At 44.4% G+C, this 14,527-nt stretch overlaps 1 protein-coding gene across 3 annotated transcripts in view; it reads right to left on the bottom strand.

Moving 5' to 3' along the window:
- LOC126509654 (protein argonaute-1) overlaps nucleotides 1-14,527 on the bottom strand; it is a 31,935-nt gene that overhangs the window by 8,685 nt on the left and 8,723 nt on the right. For 2 of the 3 annotated variants that reach the window (XM_050155672.1, XM_050155694.1), the window contains 7 exons: nucleotides 13,848-13,995; nucleotides 9,124-9,243; nucleotides 8,625-8,756; nucleotides 8,366-8,499; nucleotides 3,014-3,198; nucleotides 518-677; nucleotides 254-344 (listed from right to left, as the gene is read on the bottom strand). In XM_050155672.1, coding sequence (XP_050011629.1) covers nucleotides 254-344; nucleotides 518-677; nucleotides 3,014-3,198; nucleotides 8,366-8,499; nucleotides 8,625-8,756; nucleotides 9,124-9,243; nucleotides 13,848-13,995 — 970 coding nt within the window. The remainder of the gene's footprint in view (nucleotides 1-253; nucleotides 345-517; nucleotides 678-3,013; nucleotides 3,199-8,365; nucleotides 8,500-8,624; nucleotides 8,757-9,123; nucleotides 9,244-13,847; nucleotides 13,996-14,527) is intronic. The other variant, XM_050155683.1, reaches the window with a different exon arrangement.

The following is a 14,527-nucleotide window of genomic DNA, read 5'->3' as shown; positions in this document are numbered from 1 at the left end:
ATACATAGTCACTTCCTCACCCTCCCTAAAACTGAAGTGAGAAAGAAAAACACAAATGTAGAGAAAGCTATTGAGAGACAAAGTTTCTGGCCACAGGCTGTGGTCTCAGTGCCCCACTTCCCAGATCCTACTCTGACTCTTCCCTCTAAATGGTGCCACTCAGGGTTAGGTTAGCGGGTAACAGGGATGGCACACTGGCTGGACAGGGAACTCATGAGCACGCTTAAGGACTCAGAGTTAAAGAATCACTCACTGCTGTAATAGAAGGCTTCTTCCCGTCCCCAGCCGGGGGGTGTGTAACGTCTGCTCCCAGGAAAATCACTGGTTGTTGAAAAACAGCAGAGCTGAGCAAGGAGAGAAAACAAAATGGTGAGGAATTGCGTCTTCTCTGGCTGGTACCATCCAGTCCCCATTCTAGTCTTCCTCTTCTGCTTCAGCCACTCTGGAGGTGGTTCTTGTCTTTTCATCCATCCCCAGCAGGTTACCTCGACAAAAGCAAGCGAATGGGAGTTCATACCGCTGGTGTGGGACTAGGATGTTGTTAATGCCACCAAGTTTGACATTGATCTTGAGGCAGAGGTTGGACAGGGTCTGAGGTGAGGTCTTGACTACATTCTTCACCTGCACACACTGTGTTGCCATTCCCAAGAGTGTATCTCCAACACGCTTCACTTCAGCTACGGGCAGAGAGAAAACTGATGAGTGCATGGCAAATTTACTGAAAGTCTACTAGATGTTACACAGTATATGAAGTTCTAGGGAATACCATGACTAGAAACAAGGATTCCTGGTCCTTATTCTTACAGTGCTTAATATCTAATACTAATCTTTAGAACCACAAAAAAATGTAACTGGTAAACTGAGCTATAAGAATGTATAAGAGGGGTAATAAGGAGCATGTAATAACTCAACTGAGATCTGGGAAAGAGGGGTTTCAAAGAGGACAATCCCAGCAGAGGGGAAACATGTAAAAATGTACCCTGAGCCAGATGTGATGGCTGAACCCATAACCCCAGCAACGGAAGCAGGAAGACATGACTCCCACGGCAGCCTGAGTTACACAGTAAAAAAGAGCAAGCAACAGTCTACCTGAAAACAGTATTTTCGAGTAATTCAGAGTAGTGTTTGAAGTGAGGACAATGGTCCCCCCTGGAGGGAGGGGGCTGTAGTGAGGGACCCCAGTGGTAGCAAAGTTCTAGGCATATTTGTTACACTGTGGTGATACTTTGTGAAAAGTCATTAGAAAATGAAGTATAATTTAAACTAGGTTTTGAAAGGAGGAGAAAATTTTAAGGGTAAGATACGCATTCCAAGTGAAGGGAAAATGCCGTGAGAAAAACACAACCAGAGTGGAAAGCACCAACCCAGAATGAGCATCTAAAGCGCCTGCTCTTGCCAAGGTCTCTGCTAGACACTGCCTTTTACATAACCAACTCAGGAAGCTCAGAGGAGCTGGGCAACTCGCCTAAATTGGTTGACTGGTATAAGGAGGACTAAGGCTGGGTTCTCAGTGACTTTGTAGTAGGTTTGTTACATGAACAATGCAGGAGAAAGCTGAAAGCCCTGTATGCAGCACTGAAGGAAAACCAGTGAAGTTTTTTTTTTTTTTTTAAATTTTTAAAATTTTTTTTTCCTTCGAGACAGGGTTTCTCTGTAGCTTTTGGAGCCTGTCCTGGAACTAGCTCTTGTAGACCAAGCTGGTCTCGAACTCACAGAGATCCACCTGCCTGTGTCCCGGGTGCTGGGATTAAAGGCATGTAACCGCACCACTGCCCAACTAGTTTTGGAGTTTTGTGGTTGCTTTAAAAAAATCTGATCTGGGGGGCTGGAGAGAGATGGCTCAGAGGTTAAGAGCACTGGCTGCTCTTCCAAAGAACCTGAGTTCAATTTCCAGCAACTACATGGTGGCTCACAACCATCTGTAATGAGATCTGGTAACCTCTTCTGACCTACAGGCATACAGAACACTGTATACATAATAAATAAATGTTTTTTAAAAAAAAAAAGTCTGACCTGTTAACCTATTCATGAAAGGTATGAGGGACTAGCGACTAGTGGGGATTCAGTAGGGGTATATGGGGGAAGTGTTTTCACAAAGCCTGATGACTCAAGCCCAATCCCTGGAACCCATTTCATAGAAGAGAACCAACTCCTCAAGTTATCTTCCAACCTCCACGCACATACTATGGCAGAGATGTACACACACATACACACACACACACACACACACACACACACACACACACACACACACACTAGAAGAGATGACCAATAAACCTGTAGAAGGAGAGAGGACAAACAAATGGGAACTGAAGAGAATTCCAGGGCTGGTTTTAAGATGATAACAGTACTAAGCTGGGCAGTGGTGGGACGAGGCAGAGGGACGCAGGCTAAAGAGTAAGTGCTGGTGAGGAAATGCGCCTAGAATGTAAACCAAGGAGAAAGCCCCAGACACGCTGCAGAACTGCTGCAGTGCGCTTCAGGACAGCTCCTCTGAAGATGTTTAAAGGTTGAGAAGTAGGACGTCCCCAAGGCACCAAAACTGAATGGAAAATGCAGAAGTGAAGTAAAAGGAACAGCACAATGTCTGAAGCAGGCAGAGGAAGGGAAGGAACAGAGCAAGAGACTTACAGTCATCTGGTAAATAATAAAGGGGAAACAGGGAGAAATGTTAGCCTAAGCCACTAGGCACAACAGCAGCAGAAACACTACATATGCAGCTTGAGCTCCTAATGTCCTAAGAGCCCACTCCTAAGTGACCCCTATCTGGCCTGACCCATCTCTGTACCCTCCGCCTGGCAGAAAGACCCTGTCGCAGAAAAGCCTCGGAAAACACAGACTCAAGGGCTCAGACAGAATATTTCTCCAATTAAAAACAACAACAAACAAAAAACTGACATTAATGAACATCTCTGGCTAAAGCCAAAATTCTCCACTGACTCTCTAGAAGCCCCCAGAGGGCCACTGCGAAACGAATCCTATCACTATGATGACGGCCCCAGGAGAACTGTACCATACACTGGCGTCTTCCCGGGCAGGATGACGATAATGAGCTGCAGTCCTGAGTAGGTGTTCTTGAGATGCCGGAACATGGGCTCCACGCTGTCTGCTCCCTGCGCGTATTTGCAGAAGCAAGGCTGACCCTGGATGGGCATCCCCGCATCCTTGGAAATCTTCCGCAACTGGTCCGTGAAGTTCCTGTAGTGCAAACACGGTCATGGCAGGATGTGATAAACCCCACTGGATCTGATGGACCAAAGGCCTCCATCCTGGGTCTTCAGCACTGTGAGATTCTAACATGAATGATCCAACCATAGTTGATGTAAAAATTACATTTAAAGTAGAGGAAAGCAAGACAGAGCTTGTTCAACTAAAGAGAGCACTAAGGGAGCTGAAGAAAGCAGACAAAGGACTTGTGGGAATTCTCAGGGATCTGTCTTCCTTCTCACTCTGTCTGAGTGAGAGAGCTGTAGATAGCTGTACTTGTCACATGTCCACAGGGGAAAACAAGCAAACAGATGCCTAAGTGTAAGGCTTCTCTGCCACAAGTAAACGGGGTCAACCAGTGATGGACGCGCAGAAGGTGCTCAAGGAAACGATGAGCTCCTCCCACCCCCTGCTCACTCCCTAAGGCGAAGAGCCAAATATTAAGCAAGTTTCTTTCCTCTGGCTTTAGGTTTAATCCTGAGAAAGGCAACAGAGTTGGTAAAGAGGGTGGATGTAGCTACATAAATATAAAAAAAAAAAATGAGCGCCAAGTATTTTAATTTTTAAAAATCGTATTATTTAAAGGAAAAGCAATGGGCTGTGAAGTGCTTGTCTGGCAGGTACAAGGCCTTGGATTCACACACAGCACTGAGTAAAAAACTTAATAAAAGCAGGAATCGACAAAGAGAACAGAGATATGCATGGATCCTGCGGGAAGGGGAAACAAATTAGATCTGAGAAAATTGGGCGGAGGGGGGGAACAAGGGTGGATGGGGGGGAGAACATGAGGGAAAGGGGATGCTCAAAAAGAGGGAAGGACAAAGAGGCAAAAAAAGGAAAGAGATATCTTGATTGAAGGAGCCATTAATAGGCTAGTGAGAAACATGGCACTTGGGGAAATTTCAGGAATCTCCAAGAATGACCCCAGCTAAGACTCTAAGCAACAGAGGAGAGGGTGCCTAAACTGGCCTTCCCCGTAATCAGATTGATGACTACCTTGACTGTCATTACAGAACCTTCATCCAACCACTGATAGAAGCAGATACAGAGATCCACAGGAAACGGCTGAGCTAAACTTCAGTTCAAGACCATGATGGGGATACCCACGGGAACAGCTGACCTGAGCGATTGGGAGCTCACTGACTCCGGACTGATGGGGGGAGGGTCTGAGAGAGACGGGACAGGACTAGATGGGGACCTGCACAGGACCAAACTAGGCCCACTGAATGTGAGGGACAGTTGTGAGGCTTGTGCAGATTGTGGGGCCACTGGCAGTGAGACTAGGATTTATCCCAAGTGCTTAAAATGGCATCTTGGAGAACATTCTCTTTGGAGGGATACCTTCCTCAGCCTAGATATAGAGGGATGGTCTTGGACCTACCTCAAGCCTAGATATTGGACCTATCTTGAAGTAATGTGTCAGACTTTGTTGGCTCCCCATGGGAAGCCTTACCCTTTCTGAGGAGTGGATGGGAGGGTGGGGTCAGAGAAAGGATGAGGTAGAAGGAGGGGAAGGAGTGGGAATGGGGATAGCTATATAAAATGAGAAAAGATTAAAAAAATCCTTACATAAAACAACAACAACAACAAAAAACCCAAAGAGGACAGAAATGAATGTTTCAAAAACATATACCATATTCATATCAATGGCAGTTCAGGATGTATTTTTTCACATATTTAATAAAAATATGTAAGGTAGAAACAGCATTATTTTGTGTAAGTATAAATCATATATACACTCATAAAAAATCCTGGGTAGTAAGATTATAATTCACACCAGCAACCATATGATTAGAGAAGCATGAAACTGCAATGCAGGACATCAGAGAATGTCAAGTTTACATTTTTTAAAAAGAATGATGTAAACATGAAGAAACTGTGAATGCTGACTATGTGGGTGTGGACTATATTATTTCTACATTATTATTGTGCTGGCTAACTTTTCATAAACAACAAAAAGCTGGAGCCACCCGAGAGGAGGGAGCCTCAACTGAGAAAAACGTCTTCACAGATTCATCTGTAGACGAGCCTTTGGGCAGTTTTTAAATTAGTGATTGCTGGGGAAGGGCCCAGCCGAAGGGGGTGGTACAGGCCCTGGGCAGGGGTGGTACAGGCCCTGGGCAGGTGGCACTCTGGTGCATAAGAGGACAGGCTGAGCAAGTCAGTAGGCAGCATTCCTCCACGGCTTCTACTTCAGTTCCTGCCCCGAGTCCCCGCAGCGATGGACTGTGATGTGGAACTGGAAGCAAAATAAACCCTCTCCTCCCAAAGTTGTTTATGGTCATGGTGTTTATCACAGAAACAGAAACCCTAAGACAATTTTGGCTTTTTTCCCCCAAGACAAGGTTTCTCTATATAACAGTCCTTGCTATCCTGAAAAACTCACTCTCTAGACCAGGCTGGCCTTGAACTCAGAGATTAGCTGGCTTCTGCCTCCTGAGTGCTAGTATTAAAGGCGTGCACCATCACTGTGAGATAGGGTTTCACTACGTAGGCCTGACTGGCCTGGAATTCACAATACATAGCACCAGGCAGCCTCAAACATGAGGCAATTTCCTGTCTGTGTGTTCTGAGTGCTGGGATTATACGCATTGAGGTATCATGTCTGATAGCTGCATTATTCAAAAAAAAATCTTTTAAACAAATAGAAACTAATAAATAATAACATTAAAAAACCCTATAATCTGCAGGTCTCAAGGCATAACATACACTCATAATTCTGACATTTGAGAGACTGAGTCAGAAGGACTACCATGAATTCGAGGCCAGCCTGAGAGATTCAGAGTGATACTGTGTCCCAAGAATACTTATGTCTCAACATCCCCACTCAAAAACTGGAATTTATGAAAAAGCACTATAAGCTAACCACTGCCTCCTGTAAATAAGCAATAAGGCTTTAATGGTCTGCTAACACTATTTCTTTCATTACTCTGCTTCACATACAACTATAGTATAGCTACCAAAACATTAATCAAAAAATTTTTTTAAACCAGATTTCATTAATAATGGGTCTTTACTTCAAGAGTGGGTATTCCCTTTCTTCCCGCCAATACCAGACTATGACTGGGATACTATGTCTAATGCTAGGAACCAAAAAGTACTGAAATATCTAGACTACGGAAGGCCATACCCTCAGTGACGCAGTTACAGCAATAAAGCCAGACAAAGGATGGACACGTCTCCCCACTTGGTGGAAAGGATGCTTTTCTCTGCTCTGAATCCTATGTCCTCCTCTATATTTAGGAGCCTTGGCTTCCTTTACTTCCTAGCTTTTCTATTCCCAGTTTCTACTTTCTATGCATATTTTCCCTAGAGTCTCCTCTACATGCCACAGTTTTTATGGCTGAACATGCAGGAATCTTTATCTTTGGCCCAGAAGTATGCATTAAATCAGGTACCACGGATCCAGACACACAAGTTACTTTCCTATGCCCTACGTGTAGGGGTCACCGAGGAGAGAGAGCCTGATGCACTGAACTCCTCCAAACCTGAGGTCTTAGGCTTATCAGTCCCTGGCAAACCAAAAAAGCGACAACAAACAAACCAGGGCAGGACAAGGAGTAGGAAAAGGATAGCGGTACCAATGGGCTTACTATGACATAAGGGCAAAGAGCTGGGGGCCCTTCTAGTGCTGCCGCGATGTCAGATCTAATGCAGGACCGCCTGGCCTAAATCTAACGAATCCAGGAGAGGACACTAAAGAACAAATAAGGAAATAAAAAAATTCCAGTGAAATTACAATTATGATGGTGGGGGCTACGTGTCTGTGTGTGGGAGGGGGAAGGGAGGCCAAGGGCCTGGAAGGCCTGCGTCCAGCAGGAGCTGATAGAAGTAATTCTATCAAGGACAGAAAGAGCACAAATCTCCATTACCTTTGTCAAAGTCAAAATGGTCACCTCCACTGACTCCCTCATTATCAGAATACAATGACCCGATTCCCATCTATAGAGCCACCACTTAAATAGACACCAGAAACTAAACCATACCTTTACGTATGTGCACTTTTTGATGTTTTAAGCTAACTCAATAAAACTTTTAAAAAAACTAAAGCCTATAGGAAAAGTGTCAAGTGAGTTTTCTGTTTGCTCATTCAGGCTGTTACTTCTCTAACATCTACTCTAACAGGCTGATAACTTCTCTTAAGCTATTTGACAATTATCTTCTCCTTCCTTGCTGCCATCTATTCCCAGCCTCTCAAGGATGACAATGGGCCTCTCAGCTCATGGACACCTACTTCAGGTCACTTGGGTCTGACTCAACTATGTACTGATGAGCACAGCTCAGAGGATCAGCTGCTGCTCCTTGATAGGAAAAAAAAAAAAAAAAGAGTTTCTAACTAGAAATATAAGTTTTGAAGCTCCTATCTGGTTTGATCCTAACTCTGAACCTTTCCTGATGTGCGCACTTTGGACAAGTTATCTAACCTCTTTCAGCCTCAGTGTCTTAAAATATTACCACATTTGGTTTGAATAAGAATAGCCCCCATGGGCTCAGATATTTGAAAGCCTGGGCCCAGATGGTAACCCCGTTTTCAGGAGGGGTGGCCTGGTTAGAGGATATGTGTCCCTGAAAGGTGGGCTTTGAGGTTTCAAGAGCACACACCATCCCAGTTTGCTCCCTCTCAGATGTGAACGCTCAGCCAAGGCTCCAGCATCACATTTGCCTGCTGCCACATCCCAGCCATGATGGTCATGGCCTCCTCCTCTGGTACCGTAAGCCCAATAAAGTCTTTATTTTATACATTGCCTTGGCTGTGGTGTTTCATTATAGCAATAGAAAAGCAACTAAGACACCACCTACTCACGCTTAAGATGAAAGAACATAAATTAGTCACTTAAGTGTATAATGTTAGCATAAACATTATAGTTACTACCACTACTATTTATTACCAATTATGATAATTAGAACAATAAAATGACTCAGGCCTCCCTTAGGTGATTCATACCCTAAAATTCATCTCTGACATAGATATGGCTCCTGGAGTCTTCTGATCACACACACACACAGAAGAGAATAGGCAGAAATGTGAGTAGGAAAAAAAAAAGCAGAGTTAAAAGAGAAAAGGCAGGTCAATCTTGACCCTAGAGGTTGTGGGGTCAACAGTTCTGGGATCCTTCCCACTCACCCACCCCCAAACCCAACTCTCTTCCATCCTTACTTGAGCACCTCTTCTCGACATTGTTTTTGGGGTGCGAAGCAGGCGATGGCCCAGACTTTGATCTCAATCCCATTGTAGAACTGTTTCCCACGCATGTCCCAGACACCTTGGTTGGGTGTAGCAATGGCCCGGTTCTAGGGACAGGCAGAGGGGGCACCCAGGTGAGCCTCAGTAAAGCCATGGGAGGAGGGAACAACAGCCCCTAAGCTATGTAACCCAACTGCCCCCGGATGCCCCAGAGATGTTGTCTGGCCCTGACCCTGCTCACCCGGCCGCCATACTGCAGGATGGGCGCCGGCAGCACTCGCCCCGTCACCTCCGTCATGTCGTCCTTCACTTTGATCCCAAACTCCTGGATGTAGGGATCTAAGTTGTAGCTGGCATTCTTCATCTGCAGGGCAAAAGAAGGGGATCTCAGGAGACCAGCAGCTTGGCAAGATTGCTCACGTTCTGGGTCCCGAGGAGAGAGCCCTGAAGAGAAGCTGAGGCTGCCAAAACTTAGCCCTAAAGAGGGGGTGGGAGAAACAGGAAATGAAGGGAGTGGAAGTGCAAGTGGGAGCTGAGTCAGAAAGGAGGGAAAAAGAAAGAAGTAGCTAAAGGCTCAAGAAGCAAGAGCAACCTTGAAAAGTCACAAACAATAAATCCAGACAGGTTTTCCTGAAGGGAGGTCTTGCTGGACCCACCATTAAAACATCTATGCTACGGAGGGCCCCAAAGGCTCAGGGAACAAGCATGCATCACTCAGGAGTCCCACTGACCAGGCGACTGATCTCCTCCTGTCTGTCTGGGGCCGACCTAGCTGTAGCCTTTATCATGGTTGAGGTCTGGTTGTCAGTCAACTTCTTAATGCATCGCTGCCCAGCCACAATATTACAGACCTGAGGAAAAGGGGGGCAAGTAGTTATGGCCTGAGCACAGCCTGTCCTTATACAGTAGCTTAGCATTCAAACATGGGGGAGAGGACTACAGAGTTGTGTATAAAAAAATACACTGTGACCAAGAGTTTGGGATCCAGGTCTGTGATCAATCAGGTCTCATGTAGTAAATGAGAATAATTACAATCCCATAGGGTGTCCAGGAATTAAATAAAACACTTAAAGAGCGGAGCACAGCTCTGGAACATTGCACTCAATAAATTACAGCATACATTATTATTTACCCAAGGACTAAGTACACAGCTCTTTTGAATATTAAAAACCCAATATAATCTAAGCGAATCAGATTCCTATGGCAGCTCTCTATGGTGGCAGAAAGTACGTTGCTCCATCTGCAACCAACCAGGAGCAGAGACAGCTAAGAATTCTTGAGCCCCTGAGGTACAGAAAGTACAGGAATCATTACTTCATTTTTCTTTTGTGTGTGCTGGGGAACAAGGGGTATATGTATGAGAGCAGGGTATGTGCAGAGACTGAACCCAGGGCTGTATGCATCCTAAGTAAGCACTGTACTGGTTGAGCTGTCTCTCCAGCCACAGAAATCACTATTTCTATTGACTGGCGGTGTTCCTTGTTAGTATGAGGAACATGATGCTACTTGGTTCCACTGTTCTGCACACAAGATGGAGATCAAAAACAATGCCTAGGGGCTGGAGAGATGGCTCAGCAGTTAAGAACACTGCTGCTCTTCTAGAGGACCTGGGTTCAATTCCCAGCATCCACATGGCAGCTTACAACCATCTGAAACTCCAGTCCCAGGGGATCGACACCCTCACATAGAGTATATACAGACAAAAACACCATGCACATGAAATAAATAAATCTTTAAAACAAAAACAAAATGCAAGGTCTAGTGACAAAAAAGACTTTGACCTCTAATCAGGACACAGGGAGAGGAAAGCTTATAACAGGGTAGAAAGCCAACTGGTCTCAGGAGACTTGTGTTTGAAGAAAAGCTCTGTACTTCTAAATGATGTTACCTTGGACTTATCTCTTAACTGCTCTGAGACTCAACTTCTTTCATCTCAGCTATGGATAAAAACAAATAAAAATCACTAGCTGTCTCAAGATGTTCTAAAGTCAAGAAGAAAAAGTACTTGTTCTGTAGGAACAATGTTCTGTATGCACTGGCATTAGTCCTAGCTCCCAGCATTCATACAAAACGATAGGAAGGAAAGCCAGGCCACGGGCACCTGCGTTTAAATTACACATTTTAAAGAATATACATGAGCACCCAGGATGGTTGGAATTTACTTTCCTAAAGATGCTTTCAAGTAGTGGCACTCCACAGGCGGGTACAGCTTTACAACTAACACAGCCAGAAAACCAAGTAAGGACTAAAACCGGAACTGTGCCTTGCTGGTGGGAACACAAACCAGTGAAGCTGCTGTGGAACATGGTATTGCTACTCAAGTGTCCATCAGCATTAAAAAATATAAACCAAATATGATATTGTGTATTGCACCTTAAATAGGAGAAGAATCCTAACACACCACAACAACATGGATACCCCTGAGGACATCGTGCTGAGTGAAAACAAGCCAGTCAAAAAGGATGAATATAGGCTTCTCCTTACATAAAGAACCTAGAGAAGCAGTCAATTCCTAGAAAGAGAAAGTAGAACAGAGGCTGCCAAGGCTGGAAGGGGGGTTGGGCCCTACAGGGTGTAGCTCCGGTTCCAGATGAGGACAATGTTCTGGAGATGGACAGTGATGAGACACGGACGACAAAGTGAATGTACTTAATGTCAGAGCTCCACGCTCAATGCTTAAAATGGTAACTTTTATGCTGTGCACAGCTGCCTACAATTTGAAAAAGAAAAGATCAGTGCAGGAACGAACTGACTTGAACATGAACAAATGATTCTGCTGGGTCTCAGTGGCCTGAACAGCTGCATAAGGACCACAAAGACCTAGGTTGGTGGCACTGGTTGTTTTTAGTTCCTATATGTGGGGCTTCATGTTATCCTCATTTTCTTACTTAAACCCTCCACGGATTCCCAGTATAATTAAAATAAAACCCCTCCTGACTAGAAACTGAAACCCCCACTCACTGCTCACAGGACTGCAAAATGGAGACAAATCTGGCAGCACTCAGGACGCTAAATAGCTACGTATACATTTACTCTTGTGTATGCATTCAAGAGAAATGAAAGCGTGTTCAGAGAAAACAAGTAAACGAATGCTTACAGCAGGATTTTCCTTCTACTAGTCAAAAAGCCCATCAATGATGAAGAAACAAAATGATGTATCCACATGATGGAACAACCCTCATCGCAATGAGGATGAATCCTAGAACAATTACGCCAAGTGAAAGAAACCACTCACAGCTAGGCATAGTGGTGCACACCTGTAATCCCAGCACTTTAGAGGCAGAGGCAGGTGGATTTCTGTAAATTCGAGGACAGCCTGGTTTACAGAACGAGTCCCGGACAGCCAGGACTACACAGAGAAACCCTTTCTCAAAAACTCGAGAAAAGAAAGAAAGAAAGAGAGAGAGAGAGAAGCCATTCACAAAAAGGACATAGACTGTATGATTCTGGTTATGTAATTTGTCTAAAACAGGCAAATCCAGAGATAGAAAATGGCTTAATGGTTACTAGGGGCCATTAGGGAAAGAAGTATGGGGTTTTTCTGAGGGTGATAAAACACCCTGAAATTAAACAGTCATGATGCCTGCATAATTCTGTGAGTATACTAAGTACCACTAAATTATATATTATCACATTTTTATAATGTCGTTTATGTCTTGATAAAGCTATTAAAAATGTTTTAAAATCCTCAACACCTAATATAATCTAACCCTCCACCTTTTCCACCATCATCTCCTATTGCTTATTTCCCCTAATATACGACGGTCCTCTGTCCCTTAGAAAGACCCAGACCGTCTTGCTTCAGGACTTTAGTAGCTGTCCCTCCTGCCAGGAAACCTTGTCCCTGCTATTATTACAAGAACGGTAGCCATAATCTGGGTCTCAGATCAAATGTCTCCTAGAAGGGGTCACCCTTGACAACGATAACTAAAATAGCCACTTGGCCTCTCACATCTTACTTCTATCCCTTAGCCTGCTCTATTACTTTTACAGCACTCATTACCGTTTGAGATTACATACGGTGCTCGTCGATTTCTTGTCTGTCTTTCTAGAAGAATACAAGTTCCCTGAGAGGAAGGAACCTTTCCGTCTACTTAATCTCTATACTGCTAGTACCTAAAACTATATGTAACATATATTATGAGCTTAATAAATACTTGTTAAATAAGCAACAGTACAAATCAAGGTATACAACTATATAAATAATTCACCCTGAAAACTACCGTTTCACATAAATAACATTGTTTACAAACTTCCAGCTCGCAGTACATACCAAGTTAGCTGGAACTGTCTCTAAGGACCTCAGTTTAACCTCCAAGAACACACGGCCTCCACCCCCTTTCTGCACATCAGCTGCTAGTAAACAAGCCAGAGTTCTGGCTTTGTTTTCTTCTCCCTTTAGTCTCCCTTTCTTGGATTAGGCTTTGGAACCCTAGAAGCTCAAAAAAAAAAAAAAAAAAAAAAAAAAGCTTGAGCTTTAAGTTCACAGAAGCTGCCCAACCCTACTGCTGGAATAAGTGGGGGTCTGTGTGAGCACATCTCCAACTCTAATGTACAGACGACTCCCCCTTTAGATAGATGGAGATTCTGCCTTTTAAACCAGCTCAGGTGAGGCCTGTCCTAACAGCACACTGATGATGCTTCACGGTCACACACCAGACCGGAGAATAGGCGGTAAGAAACTCTACACGAGACTTTGCCAGGAGACTCGACACTGGCATCCTGTGACTTAGACAGTATTACTATCCTCTTGTTGACTGCTGTATCTCAAAGGCTTGTGAAGTACAAAGGCACGAAAATCTGGAGATTTGAAACTTTCCCAGAAGAGAGCACACTAGCCACCGAGGTAACAGGGAATATTTATCTCCATTTTCTTCAGAATAAAATATAATTGTATTTTCAAGTAACTCATCATCCTTAACTGTAGAGAGCAGGGTGGAGAAATGAAGAGATAACATGTGTGTGAATATCTGAAATCTCCATCCTGACAATAAATACAAGGCCAGGGACACAACTCAGCACAGTGCTTGCCTAGAATGCATAAAGCCTTGGGTTCAATTCCCAACACCCCATAAACTGAGTATGGTAGTATATATCTAGAATCCCAGTTCCTGGGAGGTAGAGACAGGAGGATCAGAAATTCAAGGTCATCCCTGTCTAAATGTAAGTTTAAGGCCAGCTTGGGCTATAGACCCAGGATGTATATTTGCCTTAGATAGACAGATAGACAGACAGACAGACAGACAGACAGACAGCTTGCCCTTCTGCCTAGCAGCCCTGAAAGAACATGAGAACAAAGCTGGGAAAAGAAAGGAATTTAGCAACTAGAAAATCCATATTTCACATGAAGACAACCGTAAACCTTCCTAGAACATCATCTTCCCAAACTTGAAAATGAGGAGGGGAGACAATGACTGGCTCCACAGGCCCAATGACCATCTCTGGTGAGCCTTACCTCGAGGGGCAAATAGGTATGCTTCTGTTCTTGCCCAACTTGCAGACAGGGCAGGTGGGGATACTTGAGCTGAAGGTTGTATTTCTGCTTGAAATACTGTGCCACGGTGCATTCCACAGTCTGCCCACTCTCCAGCTGCAAGGGAAACCTGTTTGGAGGAAGGGAAGGAAGTATGTAACTCAGCACCCACCCCCACCTCTCTGCAGATCCAACCAAAGAAGGCACCAGGCCTTGCTTCCTCCTCCATGTCACTCGTGGGACAGCAAGTGCCATGAGGCTTCCCTGGAAAAGCCAAGGGTTGGATACACAAGTTCCACATCAGTCAACTGTATCAGACTCATCTGTATTCTAAAGCCTAAACAGAATAGGTACCAAAGACAAGAGTCCAACACAGCCTGGCACCACAAAAGGGGCTGCAAGTTGATGATTTCCTTACAGCTCACCCAGGGATCCTGACTTGTTTTATCAGAGGGAAGAATAAATTGAAATGTTCTTTATCTACAAACCCAACAGTAATCGGTGGACCGTGCATGCTTTACAGAATAGGTCCAAGGAAGAAACCAAGAGATCAAGAAGGTAAAACACATGGGGTGCTCAAACAATCTGGGAAGGTCAGGGAGAGGACACCAAATTCTCATCACTTATCTGGAAGCACAGGCCAGTGTAAGTCTTATTCTGAA

The sequence above is a fragment of the Alexandromys fortis genome, unplaced genomic scaffold (genome assembly GCF_014885135.2).
Source record: "Alexandromys fortis isolate MF-2015 unplaced genomic scaffold, M_Fortis_MF-2015_v1.1 scaffold_26, whole genome shotgun sequence".
NCBI classification, from domain to species: domain Eukaryota; kingdom Metazoa; phylum Chordata; class Mammalia; order Rodentia; family Cricetidae; genus Alexandromys; species Alexandromys fortis.
The sequence above is the reverse complement of the archived record's forward strand: the minus strand, read 5'-3'. Positions and strand labels throughout refer to the sequence as shown.